We start from the raw sequence: 19064 nt of genomic DNA on the forward strand, positions 1-19064 counted from the left end.
CTGTCGAAAGAGTTCAAAAACTCAAGCAGGAAGCGGCGGAGTGGAGAGTTGGAACCAGAGTGTCAGTCAGAAGCTACATGTCGCTACTAGGAGCCATGGCGTCATGTATCCCGTTAGTGAAGAACTGTCGTCTCTTCATGAGGCCAATACAAGAATTTCTAGTGGACCGGTGGACTCAGTCGCGGATTATGGTCCGACAAAGTGATGATCAACAGCAACTTACTAGAAGCACTTCTGTGGTGGCAACTCTCAGACAATCTGACACGAGGAATGCCTCTGCTAGAGCCAGAATTCCAATCCACAATTGTGACGGATGCCTCCCAAACAGGCTGAGGAGCTCATCTGGGGTCCTTACAAGTTCAAGGTCGGTGGTCCCCAGGAGAATTGACCCTTCACATCAATGTGCTGGAACTAAGAGCGGTTCATGGGGCTCTGAAATCGTTTTTGCCGCGCATACAAGGATCGCTTGTGAGAGTGTTGACGGACAATACAACCACAATGTTCTACCTCAGGAAGCAAGGGGGCACTCATTCCAGAACGCTCTTGAGCGGGTCTCAGGAACTATGGCATTGGGCCCTCAAACAAGACATCAACATTGTGACGTTTCACCTACCAGAGGTGATGAATATACAGGCAGACTCTCTCAGCAGAGAGATGAAGCAACTCCACGAGTGGCAGCTGAACGATCAGCAGGTGTTGAGCATCTTCAGGAAAAGGGGTCGTCCTTCGTTGGATCTCTTCGCAACCCGGGAGAACAAAAAGTGCCAGCAGTTTGCCAGCAGATGGCCACAGCCCAATTCGCTGGGTAAAGCGTTCTCCTTCCCGTGGACGGGCAGGTTCGCGTATGCGTTCCCTCTGTTTCCACTCATTCGGCGGACCCTCCAGTGGATTCAGAAATACCCATGCCGTGTGATTCCGATTGCCCCTCACTGGGCCAGGCAGCCATGGTTCTCGGACCTGCTCAATCTATCCGTGGCAGAACCAGTGAGATTTCAAGTGACGCCGGACCTTCTGTTTCAAGACAAGGGAGCAGTTTGGCATCACGACGCGGGCTCCCTCAGCCTGACGGCTTGGCTCCTGACTTGTCAGAGTTTGGTTTGCTGAACATTTCTAGAGACTGTTGCCGCGTTTTAGAGGTGGCGAGAGCTCCGTCCACGAATGTCTCATATGCATGCAAGTGGAAAAGGTTCTGTGTGTGGTGTAAGAATCAGCCAGGGGTAGACCCTTTAAACATTTCATCGGAACAAATTCTGCCTTATTTACTACACTTGGCTAGAAGAGGTTTGTCATTCTCTTCCACAAAAGTTCACCTGGCGGCCATTTCTAGGTTTACTTGGAAAAGGCACTCGACACTGTTGTTCAGTGATCGACTAGTTAAACATTTTCTGAGAGGTTTATTTCTGACTTTTCTTCCGGCCAAGAAATTCCCTCCTGGTTGGAGTCTCAATCTGGTGCTGTCAGGGATAATGAAGGCCCCGTTCGAGCCTATGTCATCAACGCTCCTAAAGTTTTTGTCGTGGAAAATTGCTTTTTTGGTGGCCATTACATCAGCTAGAAGAATGTCAGAGCTGCAAGTTCTGGTGATTGATCCTCCGTACTTAAGTTTAAGGACAAGGTGGTGTTGGCGACTAACCCTCATTTTATTCCGAAAGTGCCAACTACATTCCCTAAACACTCTTCTATTGTGCTACCAGCATTCTTCGCTTCAGCTTCCTCAGTGGCAGAGAGGGCTCTACATACGTTTGACGTCAAAAGAGCATTGAAGTTTTATCTGAGTCATACTCAGGAATTCAGACGTACAAGACAGCCGTTTGTGGTTTATGGACCCTCAGTAAAGGGAAGAGCAATCTCCAAACAAGGACTAACGCACTGGGTTTCCTCAGCTATTGCCTTCTGTCACTCTAAGGCGGGGAAGCCTCTGCAAAGGCGTCCGAAGGCTCACTCGACAAGATCCACCGCCTCATCGGCGGCATTATGGTCAGGGATTCAATGTTACCATGCTAATGTTTTTTCTTGCTGATTGTACGTTTGCGTTCCTAATGTATTGGTTTGCATTACACACCGCCATGTATATGGATACTGCTATGTAGTCTATTCTAAGCATGTGAATCCATGAAAGATCCAATGCTGGAGAAGGGAGTCTTTTCTTACCTGTAACTCCATTTCTCCAGCGTTGGTATCTTTCATGGATTCACATGCGCCCGCCGGCCTCCCCTGAATGCAAACCTGTTTATTGCCTCTACTTTGGAGGTTAAAATCTGAAGCGAGCCGCGGGGGCAGGGCTATTTATACCCTACGTCCTTTTGGGTCATGTGTAAGCGTCCCAAAAGGACGTCGGTAGGACACAAAAGTGTCGAGTTTTCCAATGGAAAACACTTTTAAAAAGAGACCGAGGGTTCCCGGACTGACGACACTGAATATTGTAAGCATGTGAATCCATCAAAGATACCAACGCTGGAGAAATGGAGTTACAGGTACGAAACTACTCTCTTCTGATTTGCCACCAAAATGGGTCTGCACTCAGTTGCATGCCTCGAAAAACCATATCATTAGATTTCTTACAATTCATAGTTGGGTCCGTTCCTGTTATGTATTGTAAGTAGGCAGTCACCAATTTCTGCAATGTAGATGTATTCCTCGCCAAAATAACCACATGTATGGGATCATTAGGTTTCCAAATCTAACCATTTATATAACTCCCCCCTGGCAGATATATGCAAAGGAGAAAGAAAATAAGCTGTGGGAAGAATAACACAGGCTGTTTAGATAAATGAGGAGATCTGGATAAATAAATAACAGTTTCAGTACAGGTTTTCAGTATATCTTACTATGAACGTGTGTTAAAATCTGGGTGGATAGCTTACAAGATAAGCATGCGATTCCTTCAGACATGGAGCCAGCCTGCAATTTGCAAGTTTAAATCCTGTGGCTGGGCCGAGTTGGAACTTTTTCCTTCCAAGGCAGATGCAATCAGTACCATGAGATTGGGAATGATAGCACCTGTTATTACATTGCTTAGAAGCGGGAGGAATCGGGTAAGTGCTGTACAAGAACACAATGTGTTACTATTATAATTGGTAATCCCATGTGGAATGCTTCTATTCATCTTCCTTCCCTTGAGCCAGATTTGGGAGTATTTATAAATCATTGCTGATGATGTATTAAGGCTGTAATCATTCTCTGAACTCACTACTAGATCTCTTCTCAACATTATTTCTGGACCAGTTAGATTCACGTTTCCCTGTATATCTTTTTCCCAGCTGTCATTCTTCTTGATTACAGAGTTAATGTGCTTATGTATAGTGAACGTCCTCATGTAGGTGTGATTTCCTAAACCATTTCTCATTCTGCTTTCCAATCAACAATGTACTTTTTCAGATTTGTATTCCAGTCATAACTAGTTAGGGCCTCGTTTTCCTGGCTGGGGAAAATACCTGTAGAAAAACATTTCAACTACTGCATCTGGAGGGTGCGCTTTCCTGGGTTTTTGCCCCATAGGTGCATATCAAGGATTCTCTTTGCGCATGCAGTGGAACTGGATTCAGGTGTATTGAAAGCACAGCCAGGGCAACTGATGGTATTGGCGTGAACTAGAGGACACAGATTTCCTATGCCATTGGGAGAAAGGGTGGGAGTAGAAACTAAACTCCATGACTTGTTATTGTGCCCACAGAAAAATTGATGCACTGGATTTTTTGCTCACAGCTTCAGGCTACATTGTGCCATTTGTGATGCCTAGATCATGGAACCAGAGAAAGACTCTTTAGGTTCAGAAAATAGGGGCCTTGAGTACTTTCAGTTTTTAGGAAGTTAGTTTCAGAAGATGATTTATGCTTGATAAAATGTTTGTTGTGGGATGGCTTTTATTATGGTTGTTGTACAAAGCAGAGAAGGAAACTGTTGGTGTTCATTCAACTTCTAGTGCTTTGCTGAATCTAAAACCTTACAAGCAATCTGCCTCAATTGGTTATTTCTCACACACTTATCTTATTGTTCTTGGTTCAATACCTCAAACATGCAAAATGTAACAGAATTGCTTCCAGTATTGGAGAATTGAACAGTATTCTGAGGTGTCCTTTTGGATACTGCTTGGCTTTTAGTCTCCTCTGACCTCTAAAGACTGTCTGGACTCTTCAACTTCAGACTATGTTCTGAGCAAAAGCAAACATAAATGAGCAAGCAGGTATTTTATACTAAACCATTTAAAGATGGGCACCCTCTGCAGCAACATTGGAATGTATTTAATTTCTAATAGGTTCTTGAATTGGTCCTTATAAAGAGTTTGTATAGATTATCTGAAATGTGAAACTTTAAACAGACATTGCTTGATCTGGCTATGTAAGGCTGTATCTGGCCTGCAATATATCAAGCCCTTTCACAGTTTGTCCTTCCTTTTGTCCTTATCTACACTTCCTTTGAACAACTTGCAGGAAGCACTGTAGAATTTGTAAGGGAGAATCCTGAGCAGATGCATGTAAATCCCTTTAATAAGCAAAGGGTAAGGGTAAAATAGAAATAGGAGAAGAGATACGACAAGTGGAACAAACCTCGCAGTCATTGCAAGATGGTCTCCTTCCCTTGGAAAAGATGTGCTTTTAATTTGTAGTACGTTTTCATAACAGGGCCTGATGTAACCACAGCCATTTCATCAGTCAGCATTAACGAAGGGGGAGTGGGCTGCACCTTTGACATCGAGGCCCACAGGAGACTGGAACGCATGAACAAGCCTGCAGGTGAGTACATAACGCTGCACTAACAATCACACCAATTAAACATCTAAGGTGACAATCTTGATATGCATATGTGAACCATTAGTCATTCATTAACAATTTCTTTTACGTCATGAATGTTTTCTCTTAAAGGCATGGTCTAGTAAAAAATGTTATTTAAAAAATAGATAGGCAACATAAAAAATAATACTAGCATTCTCTTTTTTAAAACTTCCTATGTAAAATTTTGAGCTATTCAAGCTCAAAATTCGCAAAAGCAGCACATGGGCGCATCCATTTTGTGAAATGGATGCCCTCCTGTGCTCGCTTTGGCTTTTGCGGCACTAATGAAGGAAAAGCCAGCCAGCTGTAGTAAACAAAAGCTACCGCTGGGTGGCTTTCCCTTCATTAGTGCTCTACGCAGAGGACGGGGACCGGAGACCAGAGCAGGAAAGCTGCAGCTGAATCTCGGTAAGTGCCATTTATTTTTTTTTAAAAATAAGCACTAGCTGCGTTTTTTTTTCTAAGTTTTCCGCAGCTTTAAAAACGTTGTATTTATGTTTGCGGTTGCCTCCTCACCTGAACTGTGGGTTGCTGCCGAAGCTTTCTTTCGTCTGCTCCAAGCTCCTTCTTTTTTTTTTGTGCAGGTATGGTCTGCCTCGAGAGGAAGCCACGGCGGAAGCTTAGAGGTAGCTGCCTCCGGTTTCCCCCTCCCGAGACAAACCCGGTCAGGGGAAAAACCCTGAGGCATAAAAAAAACCTGAATTCAAGTCCAGTGTGTTTTCAGCACTCTGAAGAATTGAAGGATACGGAATACTGCTGTGGCCAAAGTAGATCCAGAGGAAGTACATGGTTCCAGCAAGCCGGAACCCAGTAGGTGAAGGCTCAAAATATGGTAACAATGGAAGGCCGAGAACTGGAAGTTTAACAACTCTGGAAGGTGCCACAAGATAGTACGAGAAAGAGGACAAGAAAACTCCAGAGAATCCCAAGGGAAAGTGGCCTCCGAAAGCTGGCGAAATATGGTAACAATAAGAAGAAGCCAGAGAAAGGAAGCGAAAGAGTAAGTAAGTAAAGAGTACAGTGGTAACAGAAAGGAAAGCAAAAATAAGTGTCAAGGAGAAAAATAAGGACTAAAAGTTAAGCAGGGGGAAAGGATAAGGAGGCAAGTATAAAGCAGAGAGGATCGAGGCGAGAGAGAGAGTCGGAAAGAATACAAGGAAACCAGGGCAGCAAAGAGAGAAACAGAGGAGGGGGTTCCCCGGAGGACAGCGAGAGTAACAAATGGCACAAAGGCTAGCGTAAACCCAAGACCGCAAAAAGGATAAGTCGGGGGTTGCAACGCGCCGACCGCCGGAACTCGAATGCTGTTATGGTTCCAGCGGCGGCAGTTGCAAGAAACACTAGACCGACACTAGCATTTCTGGAATCAACGTGGTGGAACCGCTAATGGCGGCCGAACCGCCTGTGTCTCCAGAGACGCGAGTTACCACGAGGCATGACAGACACACCCACAAGTGAGGACTTCTTCTTAACTAGATAGTGGATTTGGGATGTTGGTGCCAGAGGGTATGCTGGGCATAAGAGCTGCTGAATACTGTCCAACCTATGCTGGAGACAGCTGCTCAATTGGTGATATTCATATCATTGGTGGATAACACGTGTAACCTTTTAAATACCTTATATCTAAGATTCAACTACCCCACCTTAAAATGTAGGCTAACAATTTCTCTTTTTGTAATGATCAGAAACCTATTTCAGAATGCCATTACAGATAGTAGGTATACAAATAACTGAATCCCCTCTCCCACCACCAGGTCCCCACCAGGGGGTATTACCTCCAATTCATCCTGTTCAGTGAAACCACCCTGTCCCTCCTACGCATCCTTCTCTAAATATATAGACAGACTACAGTCCCCGAGCCAGGAACTCAAAATGGAGCTCATGAACCATGTCCAGCTCTTTGTTTTCATCATTAAACGCCTCCTCTCCAAAGACTTTGTAGCTGTTTCCTTGCTCAACAAATAACAATCATAAAGTGGCTGATGGAGTATTCTTCCATACTACCTCTAAAGCAAGGTGGCCCCTCTCTGCTCTAATCAAGTAGCACTAATGCAACTGAGTCTTTATGGCTCTGTCCCCGTTCCTAGGGCAATCCCCTGCCCCGTGTTATTATTATTTTGGTATTTATTGAGCGCGGACCTAGCTTCGAGAAGCAATGGAGCTCTTTACAGAGGAATACTCCAACAGAGATGCATAACAGAGCGCTTTACTGAGGTGTACAACATTACAGATGCATAACATTACAGATGCGCTTTTTTGTGGTAACAGAACCGATATAGAGCGGGGGTAGGATACAGAGGAGGGGTAGAGCTGTACTGGGGAGGACAGGTGGGAAATCTAACAAGCGAGGTGGCACAAGGGGCAACGTGATGTCCTACGTATTGAGGAGGAGCAACACATTGAAGCGGTGGGTTTTGAGTTCTTTTCTGAATTGGAGGAGCGTGGGGGTGAGTCAGATGCCGATGGGGAGCAGGTTCCATAGTCTTGAGGGGCTTAGACAGAGAAGGCTTGTTTCTTGGCCCTTTCCTTTTTGCAACAACAGAATTCAAGTCTGCGCATGTCCTGGCTTTTGTTGGTACGCTGTCCACTAGAGATGCAGAGTTTCTCTGTGAGGTAGCTGGGTGAGTTGATGACGACTGCCTTATAGATGATGCAGCAAAATGTGAAGGCGATTTGAGCATGCAGTGGGAGCCAGTGAAGTCCGATGAGGGCTGGGTGGTGCGGTTGTATCTGTGTAGACCCTTGATGAGGCGTGCGGCCGGTGTAGGACACTTCTCAGAGGGATAGCCGATACCATGCTGTCTGAGTTTTCTTAGCTATGTGTGTGTGTTGAAGAAGAGGTGTTTGTCAATGTGGAACCTGAGGCACTTGCTGCAGGAGGCGAGCTCAAGTGTGAAGCCCTCAGAGTTCACGGTTGATAGCCAGGTCTGTATGTCTGGGTGTTCAGTGTTGTTGATGAGGAGTAGGAATTCGGTCTTGACAGGGCTGAGCTTCAAGTATGCACTGGACATCCAAGACCTGATCAGCGAGATGCAGGTTTGGATGTCCTTGATGGAGTCTATCTTGAGGTATAGCTGTGTGTCATTGGCGTATTGGTGGATGTGGATTTTGTGTATGGCTAGGAGGTTTTCAGAGGTTGAGTTCTTGTGTGTACCAGGGTGCTAACGGTTTCGGTTTGCAGGTGTGTTGTTTCAGAGGCACGTGTTGGTCGATGTTCGGTTGGGGGGTTTGGTCCATGCAAGGTGTAGGCTGGCACGGTCTTCTGTGAGGGCTTCCACTGAGAAGTTCTTGAAGGACCTGAAGGTGTGTCTGCTGGGTTTTTGCTGGGAGTGCTTGACTGGGGTGCTGTGCAGGATGTTGAAAGGCACAACTAGGTGAGTCAGACCAGTCAAGCGGGAGAGTAGAGCTGTAGTGGAGGCAAGACAGTGCGTGATGATTAGGTCGAGGATGTTACCTTTCTCATGTGTTGGGCGAGGCTGAGGGTGTCAAGAAGGCTGAGGAGAGCTTCCTTCATCAGTTTGGTGGCTTTGTTGCCTGGGAGGTTGAAGTCTCCTAGGAAGATGTTGTTTGCGTGCGTGAGGTGGTGGCCAGGTCGGTGAAGTCTCCGATGAAGGCAGTGTTGGGTTTGGGTGGACTGTAAACGAGATGTAAGGTTACTGAGTCTGTCGGGGAGAGCGGCAAGTGGCAGGAGAGGGCTTCGAAGGAGGCAATGTTGTTGACGTCAAGTCTTGTGCAGGGCCACAAGGTCTTGTATATGACTGCAAGGCCTCTGTCTGTCTTATTCGGCCGATCTCTGTGTTGGAAGCTGTAGCCCTCGGGGACAAGACGTCTACGATGTGGATGTCATCCAGGTCTCGGTGATGAAGATGGCGTCAAGCATCAACCTCCATGTTGTGGATGGTGAGGTGGTGTTGATGGGCTTGAGGTTGATGTGGGTGAGGTTACTGCATTGCGGATTCTATGCCTTAGAGGAGGGGCGTGTCAGAAACTGATGCTGTAGGATCCTGCAGGAGTGAAGCTGGCCCTCCAGACCCACTAAGCCTCTCAGCCCAACAATCCTGTTACTATAAAACTATTGGACAGGCAAACCCAAGGGGAAAGGGGAATGGAGAAAATAACAAAATCAGGAACCTCTACTGCTGGTATTTCAGTCTATCGTCACTGGAATGTGAATGTGTTTGTTCAGTAGAGATCCTAAAAGGTTCAGTAGAGATCCTAAAAAGAAAATACAATCTTTTTAAATATATATTCTCAGTCTCAACACTTGACTAAAAATCTCTTTACTGTTACTTTTATTGTTACCTGTTGCCTAAGCTTGATTGCCTTTAGGCTGCTTCTATTTGTGTTTTAGTTGCTGACTGCATACTACAGTAAAATGATTTTCACCACTGGTACTTGCACTGTAGAAATTCTTCTTTTTAAAAACGTCCTCTTCTATGTGTTCTCACTTTCACTCTATATTATCACGAAGACCTTAAAATGATTTGCCCAGAAAAGAATTACTGTTAAAAACTAATATTTGGTAATGTTTATCTCAGTGTATTCTTCTTTAAAATCTTTTCTTTGTTAAATACCTTGGATGCCGTACTGGAAGATGACTAACTCCGTATTGTGACTGCTTTAAATTTCGGAATTATTAAACCATCAACGTATCCAAAAAATTTCTTTAGATAAAGAGTCTCTCGTTACGAAGCACGACGAGTAAATGAAAAAAATCGAGTGAAATCCAATATGGCCGTGACACACGCACAACGTCGTAAGGTCCTTTTTTCTAATCTCTCGCTTGTTAAATCCAATGCACTGTACACGCCGAATGCTCACGCTTCGCGCCCGTAACAAAAACAAACTGAGTTAGTAAGTAAATTAGATTTTCAAAAAAAAAATTTTAACACGGCAACTCAGAACCGCACGCCCAGTTAGTTATATTAATGCAGAATTTCACACATTGAATACATTTTGAAGATGCACATCTATCTAGTATTTCCTTGAAAGTTCATGAATTCCTTCAGAGAAATAAAACGCTTTCTTTAAAAAAATCTACTAAACAATATAACAATTCAATGTTCAGATTTAGCTTTTGCTAATTCAGATCTGCACACATTTTAAACTATTTATATTACTGAAGATCCTGAAGATCACTTTGCTCAATCTGTATCTTATGGACTGGATACACGGCTGCTCAGCAATCTGGTTCACTTGGATTTATCTTCTGCAGCAGACTTCTCCAACTTCTTACTGGATTACTAAACTGAGATTGGGCTATTACTAAGTAGTCAAATAATCTACAACTTAAATATGGAAACTTTTAACTTTATTTTACGGAAGCTAAGAAATACATCACCTACTCAGAGTATAACTTTAATGAAATGCAGTTTAGAATTATACTGAAGATTCCAAGTGACAACATAATTTCCACCATCTTGGCTTGGGAGGTTTACATCATTCTGAATGAAGAACAGTTAAGGAAAACAAACTTAACCCTTAAACTGCTACAGACTCAATATAGTACGAATACTAAACTCTTCCTCTACCTTTCCAGAATGAATGCTTGAAACACCCACATTTCCTAAAACCCTTGAAAATGTGAAGAATATAATGTGGAAACCTGACAGGGCGATGTTATTGACGTTACCTGGTGATGGTGGAGGTCGCCTGTGGACACAGAGGGAGAAAACGCATGTCTGCGCATGCTTACATGTTGTCTGAGCAGGAGTTTGGGTCCTGACCGGAATTGCCCATTTCTTCGTCTGCCCTTTTCTTCGTACGCTCGGACGAGAGACACCGTTGATACAAGAGTTAAAGGCAGAATGGAAGAGGCAGGGCTAAGAAGGTGGGTGGGGCTTAGGCCAGGTGAACTAGATCCACTTGCACCTGCTCACCAACTGCAAAGGAAAGAGGCTGGAGGGCTGCTTAAGTCGGCAAAAGATTCAGGAGAACAGGCAGGCGCTAACACTTTAAGGTGATTGACAGATGAGGAGGGCTCATGCCATGTGACCTAGAGCCACTTGCACCTTCTCACCAACTGCAGTGTGACGATTTACAAGGTGTTGTCGCTTCTTCTGAAGGGGAAGCCCTTTTCTGCGAGGCCAGGGAGGTGTGGCCATTACCCAATAGTTCCCCCAGGGGTGGATTAATGTGGGAGGACCTCATGGGGATGGTCGCCCACATCCCTCTCTGGGTACAAGGACAATCACTTGGACTACAGCCCATTGAATGTTTTCACTCCACAACATTCCCTGGCCCTCCCCACTGTTCAGAACCATTTTATTGAAAGTTAATCTATGTACTGTTGTAACACAGGAGATTAAGCTAAATCCAAAAGTAGTAAGACAAGGAAGAGCACAGGAGACCTGAAGGTCATTGACTGTGCTAGTACTGAGACAAAGGACTTTTTAAAATGTGCATGGGAGGAGCTGGATACAAGGTATAAAAAGTAACAAAGGACTATCAAATGTGTCAAGCTCAGCCGTTTCAAACCCCGCAGAGTTTGGTAGAAGGTGTGGAGGGTAACCAGCACGAGAGATCCAGACGCTGCCGGAAGACCAGACGGAAGAGGACGCCGGTCTAGTGCTGTGGGAGTCCTCCACGGGTTATGCAGGAACTAACCTGGGCAGAAGACCGAGCAGGAGAGCAGAGCCAAGGAACAGAGTGGAGAAGTACTGCGCAGCCGACGGAGCAATGGCAGTGAACCAGCAGAGCCAAAGGGAAGACCTACAGTCCCAAAATGACCCAGTTACGTACCACGATCCCGCACAAGATAACAGGAGGTACGGGAGAGCCGGAGGGTACATGAGGATAGAAGGGAGGCTGATACACGAAGCTCGCTCTCGCCTACTGTCTATTATCAGAGAAGGGTCTTGGACCCGAAAGCAAGTACTAAGGGTATTGGAGGAAATCTTCCTCCTCACAGGGGCAAGAGAGAACCACTGACCAACAGAGAAGGGTCTGAGACCCCAACAAAAGGGAAATGAGCAAACAAGGAGAACTTCCTCGTCACATCAACTAAGAAGGATTTGTGACTTTGTTAACAACAAACCATAGTGGCAAAGTGTATATCAAGCTGAAGATTGTGAGAAAGAACTGTGCCAAGCAATACCAGCAGAAGGGCTTCATTCTCCCTGGTTTTAGTGGAAACTGTATAGATCTACACCAGGAGAAGGGAGCCATTCACCTGGACGTGGAATGGTTTAAAGGCTGTGTGAAACTCACAAGCCAGGGGAAAGGAGTAACCCCTACACCCTGGCACTTCTTCTTGAAAGAGAACATTATTTTGGATGCTATCTGAGCAGCAGGAGAAGGGAGCCATTCTCCTGAATAGGGAACTTTCTGTTAGTGTATCCTTTAGTTGTAGTGTGAGGGATAGAAGTAGGGTGTGACACAGGAGGTTAATTTGGCAGACATTCTGACGGGCCCTTTAGTATTAGTTTTGAGACAGGGAAAACCCCTCATAGGGACAGTGAGTACCTTTTTATGCACAAACAGAATTCTATAACCACCACCATTCCACCTTTTGTGTCCGCTTCCTTCTGCGACACCCTTACAGCAGCCAATACTGTAAAGCTCTCCAAATTACCATCTTGACCACGAAAATGTATGTGAATGTAAAATCTGAGCAATCCTGGACATTGTTCTGGATGATTAAAAATTCCTCAAACCCACTTGTTGCCACCCTCCATTCCTTCATCTGTACTAATTGCTTATTCCAAAAGGTTAAAGCAATCAAACTGATAGTGCATCTAAATTACTACATCATCCAAGTTGCTTACTCTTTCACGTTTTACCCTTCTCAAACTCAAGGCAGCCTCACTCCACGCTGCTCAGCCCTGGGAGACTTGATCCCAGCCCTCCAAGGCTGTACAAAACTCCTCCCACATTTATTGATTTGTAATGCACTGGGACGACGCCCGTGGGCATTGAAGCGCGGGGACAAGACTGACAACAATGAACAAAACAAATAGAACATATCCATCAATCATGCCAGAGAGTGCGAGGGGATGAAAGTGAAGCAGTATGGTAAGTGTATTCAAACAGAAGGGTCTTCAGCCTACCCCTAAAGATTGAAACCGCTCCACACAATCTGATATCCGATGGAAGGGCTTTCCATAGCTCATAGCTAGGGTGCGGCCACTGAGAAGCAGGTATTTTGAATGTGGGAGAGCTTGGCAGCAGGAGTTTCCAATAGACCTGTGTTGTTGGTTTGTAGTGCTCGCTTAAGCGGGAACTACCTAATCCCTTTGGTTAGATATTCCAGACTTTTTCCATACACACATGCATGCGTAATGCACAGTGTCCTGAATAAAATTTGCTTCTGTACTGGCAGCCAGTGGAGTGACCTTCTTCCTGCAGACACATGCTCTGTTCTGCGAAAACCAGTCACCACCCTGACTGCATTATTCTGGACCACCTGTAACCGATTTATCTCTGTCTTTCCAATACCCTGAAGGAGACTGGCACAGTAGTCAAGGCGAGAGCCAATGATTGCATGGGCCAGTGTTGTGCTGTCCGCCCTATCAAATAATGTTCTTGCCTGTACCAATAGCTTGACATAGTAGGAGGCTCGTGACACGAGTCTTCTTACATGCACCTTCATTGCAAGCTCAGAATCCAGTATCAGGCCCAATGTTTTAACTTTCGGGAGTGTTGTTAAGAGACAGCCTACCAGCATAATCTGTCTTCCCATTGTTCAGTACCAAGCCATTAATAGTCACCCATTGATGAATGCAATTGTAGGTATTATTAATGGACTGTGAATCAAGCTCATGGTTGCCAGAAAGGGGAAAGAGACATTGAGTGTCATCCGCATAGTTTGCATACCCAACACCTTCCGCATCCAGGCTGCTGAAGAGGGGTAGAGCAAAGATGTTGAAGAGCGTTGGGGACACACAAGAACCTTGGGACACCACACACTCCAGGACATATCCCTCTGACATCTTCAATCCTAAAACCATAAACTCTTCCATCAACACAGAGTCGATGTCCAAATAACTCAATCCACCTATGGTTCCCCTTTTCCTAAGCAGTCCTTATTGGTCCTGATCGTTCCAGGCAGCTGAACACCTTCATCATTGCTTTTCTTCCTTGATGATCAAAGGAGCTCGATAAAGTGCTGTTATTCTAGGTCAAGGACACCTTTGATTCCAGCTGTGAGCTACTTTTTCCCCCTCTAAGTGTGCCAGGTCTCGGATGAACCATATGTCTCTTTCAACATGTCGGATCACACTGACTTTAGCTTGGCAAACAGTAACATTACAAAGTTACCAAGCTTCCTTTTTTCTAGTTGCCTGGTGAAGCACATACTTGAGAAAAGTGAGCAGAACACGAAAATGATCTACTGTTCAATACAGTTGAAAATAAAATGATGGATAAAAAGTAGATGAGTCTATGTTCAAAATGAACTAACCACTTGGAAAGCTGCAAGTACTGGCGCATAATGATAAAATATACTTGGCTTGATGGGTTCCGTCAGGAATGAGAAGTAGATGTATGTATGGATGGAAAGTAAAGGATGAAAGCAAATGGCAAAAGCGCAGAAAGAGTCGGCCAATGTGGTTGATGGCAATGGTCTCTTTTAAATGAAGAATGTTTATTAAAGGCTCCAAAAATACATTTCCATTCCTGTTTGGTGAATGATATACATGTGGTAAAACCGAAGTTCACGCAGCTGCTATACCATCACTGAAAATATGTAACATTACTGACACCTTTGTGCAGTATGTATTAAGGGGGTGAGAAGTTGGGGCTCAATTTAGGGGGTCCCCTGCACATTTTTAACTGTGAAGTAGACAAGATGCCTATGCATGTCCCTTCAGATTGTAGGATAAACATATTTTACATTCTCGTGGGATGGTGGGGCTGGTATTTTCACCACCTTTTGGGAATAAAAAATGATGTGGCATTCCCTGAATTCACCATAAGGTAAATACCTAATTTCAATAATTAGGTGGATATTAAAGACATACATGTCCGATACAATTTTTTTAAAATGACTGCCTAACTCATAATGACCCACTAATGGTGGTAGTGGAAGACTCAAAATCAATATCACTCTTTCACTCATTCAAATGCTGTAGAGAAGAGCCATTTAGGATGGGGGTGCATAATCCAGTACCTGCAAGTATGGCAGTGCAAAGGATCCACAGTGTTATGAAATCCACTCGGTAGTTGTACCCAGATTGGAGATTGGGGCCCTCTGAGAGTGAAGGAGCTTGTCTGGACTGATAAGGATGTCACTAGAGGGCCAGCTAAAGAAACTGATTAAATATCAAATCCCACCGTGTTGATGTATGAGCGATATCTGGAGAAAGCAAAATAGCTGTGCTGAGCCATAGACTGGAGCGGGTGCTATTGCCTGCAAACACTCTAAACAGGCCATCAACTGGAAGTTATGTGGCCGAAAATATATTTGAAGGGCACTCCCACTTTATTTTAAGTAGCAACTGCTGAAATAAGCTGACTAAAATTGGAACCTAAAACAGGGCTAGGGTGCATAGGGAAATGTAGAACTATCGCACATTATTGTAGAAAACCTGACCCTTGTGTCCACAGTGAGATGGGTAGTGGAGAAAGCCTGACCTTTGGCTCCACCATGAGATGTGGTAGTATCACACAATATGAGAAGGGGAATATTTGCCTCCCTGGGTGATGGGGAGGGCAATGTTTGGAATGGGAAAGGGCTGGGCAGTAGAAAGCAGCTGAGATGTAAGAAAGTAGAGTCTGCCTGGACTAGGAGGAAAGCAAAGCCACAAACATGGATCAAGGCAGCATCAACAGGACATGCAGCAAGTAGAAGCAGAACTTAGCGAACACCTAGTTTAAATAGAACAAAGCGATGTAGAATGGGGAAAACTCCTATAGCAGTTCTGGAAATTAATGATACAGTGGCCACATCTGAGTGTAATAGTCATGATGCTACCTGGCTTTCACATTTTGTTTCTCGCCAAAGGTGGCCAGGCTGCACAAGCAGATAAGACTGGTGTTAAGAACGGCATTGCAGAGATCCCCAGCTATGGATGTTTGAGACTTCTATACTGAGGTTTGTCAAGCAATTATTTCACAAACCTAGTGATATGGTGAAACGCCTAAATAATGTCACTGTTCTGAGCCAATAAGCCATACTCCTCATGAAGACGTAGCAACACTCTGTCACCCAGGGAACGCCCGTGAGAACTCTATATGGTGATCCAAGAATGCCAGGCTGCATAGCCAAAGAAGCATTGTTTCAAGGACGGCATTGTGGAGAAAGTCAGCGATTGTTGTTTTTAAAGCAATTCATTCACAAACGTACTGCTATCGTGGAAGGCCTCAAAAGTTGTGACCACTCCGCCATTGGGCAGAATATCTTCTCACTAACTGAGACAGTTATCCACCCCAAAAGACCACAAGAATGGAGAACATTGCACTTTAGAAATGTTATAACGAACAGCTAGAATAACAGCTGCGCCATATAAAATAAGTGGTGCTAGTCATCTAGGAAGTCCTGAAAGTCTAAGGATAGCTACTGCTACACAAGTATGAGGCCCTGCGGCCATCTCATGTAGAGGCATAGAAAATATGCCAGTATATAAGAAGGGGAATAAATGGACCAATGGTCCATCTCCCTTCACGTTTGATAGTAAAAAATTCAAAAATTCCGAAAAAGTATCCCAGAGCAAGATGTCATATCCCATTTCACTTATCAGAGGTGTGTGGTCTTTAATAAAATGCTGGAATTTCTTGCACGTTGTCCAGCAAGCTGACAACTATACTAGATTTTTAAATTGAACAGAAACATGATCCCTTCCTCCAGCACTAGGAAATTTCCAATTTGTGTCTGTACCTTGCCAATTTGGGTTGTTTACAGTGTTTGGCCTGCCTTCTGCTTCTGATAAGCCTGTGTCTGCAAAGCAAACTACCCTTTTCTTTCCCTCCTTCTTCCCATCTCTTTTTATTGAGTTTCTGTATGTGTGTTAAAGGGAAGACGGAAGGGCTGTAGTTTATGGGGTGTTCTCCATCAAACTGTTTAAAAAAAAGAAGCAAAAAGAAATGAGCGCTTTTGTGTTTATTGGGAGCTGCCTTCTTGCTGTCTGTGCTGGTTAAAATACCCATTCCAAAATAAATAAAACTCCCTTATTTGGAGTATGCCTTCTCGTTATTTGGAAGGAGTGGGGCTTGTTAGGTTTCTCGTCTTCAAACCTAGGCCAACCAGTTGCTGTGGTCGAGCAGTCATGGTCAAGGTTTCCAGTTGGATGAGAATACTCGGTGAAGCAGTATTACTTTAATTAAAGGTATATCCACAAATAGACCTTCTGAAATATAGCTCATATATGGTTAGTAAGTACAAGCAAGTAATGCAGTTCAGAAAGTTTCTTGGAGTGATTTTGCATTGTAACCCGTGTCTATTGTGTGACATGTCTGATAGTTTATCTGCTGGATTTACCTTTGGACTTTTTCAACCAAGAATTAGTCTCTCATTGAAATCCATAGAGGGAGAGGCTAATTCTGATTGGTTGAGTGGTATACTGGTTATAATGCTGTCACACATTACATGTAGTACCAGATGTTCACATACACTACATTTCAGAAACACTCTTTGCCTTTACAAAGTCAGAGTGTTGGCAAACTTGTGGTACAGATATATTTGGATGTGGCTCCTGGGGTGAAATAGGGGATTTTCCGTCAAGAACTGCTGTAAAGCCACCTTTGTTGAGCCAAAGAGGAACACAACTGCTGGTGCGGTCCAGTGCTGCTGTTTGGTTAACTGAAGGTGGCCCTCGGGTGTTGGTGCAGCACACTCTGCCCGGGGCTCTATGAAGGTTTCACGTTTGGGTGTGGCTTTGTTAGGTGGAGTAGAGAAAGTAGGGGTAGGGTTGGTGGGGTTAGAGGCACTGGAGGTATGTCGGGTTGATGATTAGGGGTAGAGTGAGTGATGATACAGTGGTTAGGGTAATGGTAGAGACAAGGTGGTTATGTAGAGAGAATGTGGGTTACAGAGTTGGGGTGGGGGTATGAATAGAAAGTGGGGGTAGGCTGGGTGATGGTGGTATGAGTAGAGGGGCTAGGGTGGGTGGGGGTTAGAGAGTGGGGCATGGGTGGGGTAGAGAAAGTGGGGGATGCTGGGGGGTAGAGTGGGTGGGAGTAGAGAGAGTGGGGGTAATGGCAGAGACAGGGTGGTTATATAGAGAGAATGTGGGTGGGGTACGATGGGTTGGGGGTAGAGAGCCAGGGCAGGGCGAGTGGGGATATGGTCTGAGAGAGTGGAGGTAGGGTAGTGTAAGAGGATTCAATTCAACACTACAGCTAAGTCAATGCCTAGTCTGGGATACTGAATGGAAACCCTTATTGATCTATCTTTATGTCCAGTTCATGCGTTCTGGATGACTACCCCTGTATAACACCCCTCTCTTGGAATCCTCCTGACCCCACTGAGCCAAGAGGTAGTTCTGTTTTGCAAGTTAAAAAGGTTTATTTGATAATTTAAACAATATATATATATCACACTTTATAATAAATTAATAATTGAATATCACACTTAATCTGAGCAGTAATCAATAATGGATAGTCTGGCACTAGCACACTGGTGAATAGGAACAGAAGAATAAGGTGGTAGAGAATACTTTATATAAGTTCAGATGGATGTAATGTTGAAGGAAAATGCAATACAGAAAATACTCAATATGATTTCAACAAAACAATGTAATCACTTTTCTCTGGCAATCCCCTCCCCCCTTTATGCAATGCAAGGAAATGGAAGGAAAGCACACAGTTCTCAGAAATGCAATCAAATGTAATTCAGTTCACCCCAGCAAGCTTAGACTACAGAAGTTGGAAACACAGGCCCAAAACGCTTTTTATATGTGCTGGCAATGAAGTGAAAAATATGCTAAAATGCTTTTAATTCCCTCTAGGAGGTTCAGGGTGAGTGAAATATACTTGGGATGAGTTCAGGCTCACTTTAGCAAGGATCTAGGAGTAATTAGCAGGTTAAACGAATTTTTGGCAAATGAAAGCAAGAAAACTGCTGTTTTCATACGTGAAGAAATTTTGCAAATCGCGGCAAATTCGCGAGTGCGTTTTTCGCGGTTACAGCAAAAGTATCGGGGTAGGAATGCGGTTCTAGGTTCGTAGGAAAGCCACAATTCTCAGCTTTCAGAGGAAAGTTACTGCAAGTCTCTAGCACAAACGGTCACGGAGATATGAGCGATTAAATAAAGGTCGTTTTTCAGATTTGAAATTTTAAAGTTCAAAAAGACAAGTGACAGCTAGCAACTAGAAAATGACAGGTGACAGGAGGCAGTTCTACTTAGATTAAATAGA

At 44.3% G+C, this 19064-nt stretch overlaps 2 protein-coding genes across 4 annotated transcripts in view; one reads left to right on the forward strand and one right to left on the reverse strand.

The window, feature by feature from the left end:
- The window catches only part of LOC138583263 (zinc finger protein 1 homolog), a 371722-nt gene that overhangs the window by 300728 nt on the left and 51930 nt on the right, over window positions 1-19064 (forward strand). For both annotated transcript variants that reach the window (XM_069655344.1, XM_069655345.1), the window contains one exon: window positions 4623-4733. In XM_069655344.1, coding sequence (XP_069511445.1) covers window positions 4623-4733 — 111 coding nt within the window. The remainder of the gene's footprint in view (window positions 1-4622; window positions 4734-19064) is intronic.
- The window catches only part of LOC138583265 (uncharacterized), a 560015-nt gene that overhangs the window by 45013 nt on the left and 495938 nt on the right, over window positions 1-19064 (reverse strand). The window lies entirely within an intron of this gene.

This window comes from Ambystoma mexicanum, chromosome 3q (assembly GCF_040938575.1).
Source record: "Ambystoma mexicanum isolate Mex_15411 chromosome 3q, UKY_AmexF1_1, whole genome shotgun sequence".
In the NCBI taxonomy this organism is placed as follows: Eukaryota; Metazoa; Chordata; class Amphibia; order Caudata; family Ambystomatidae; genus Ambystoma; species Ambystoma mexicanum.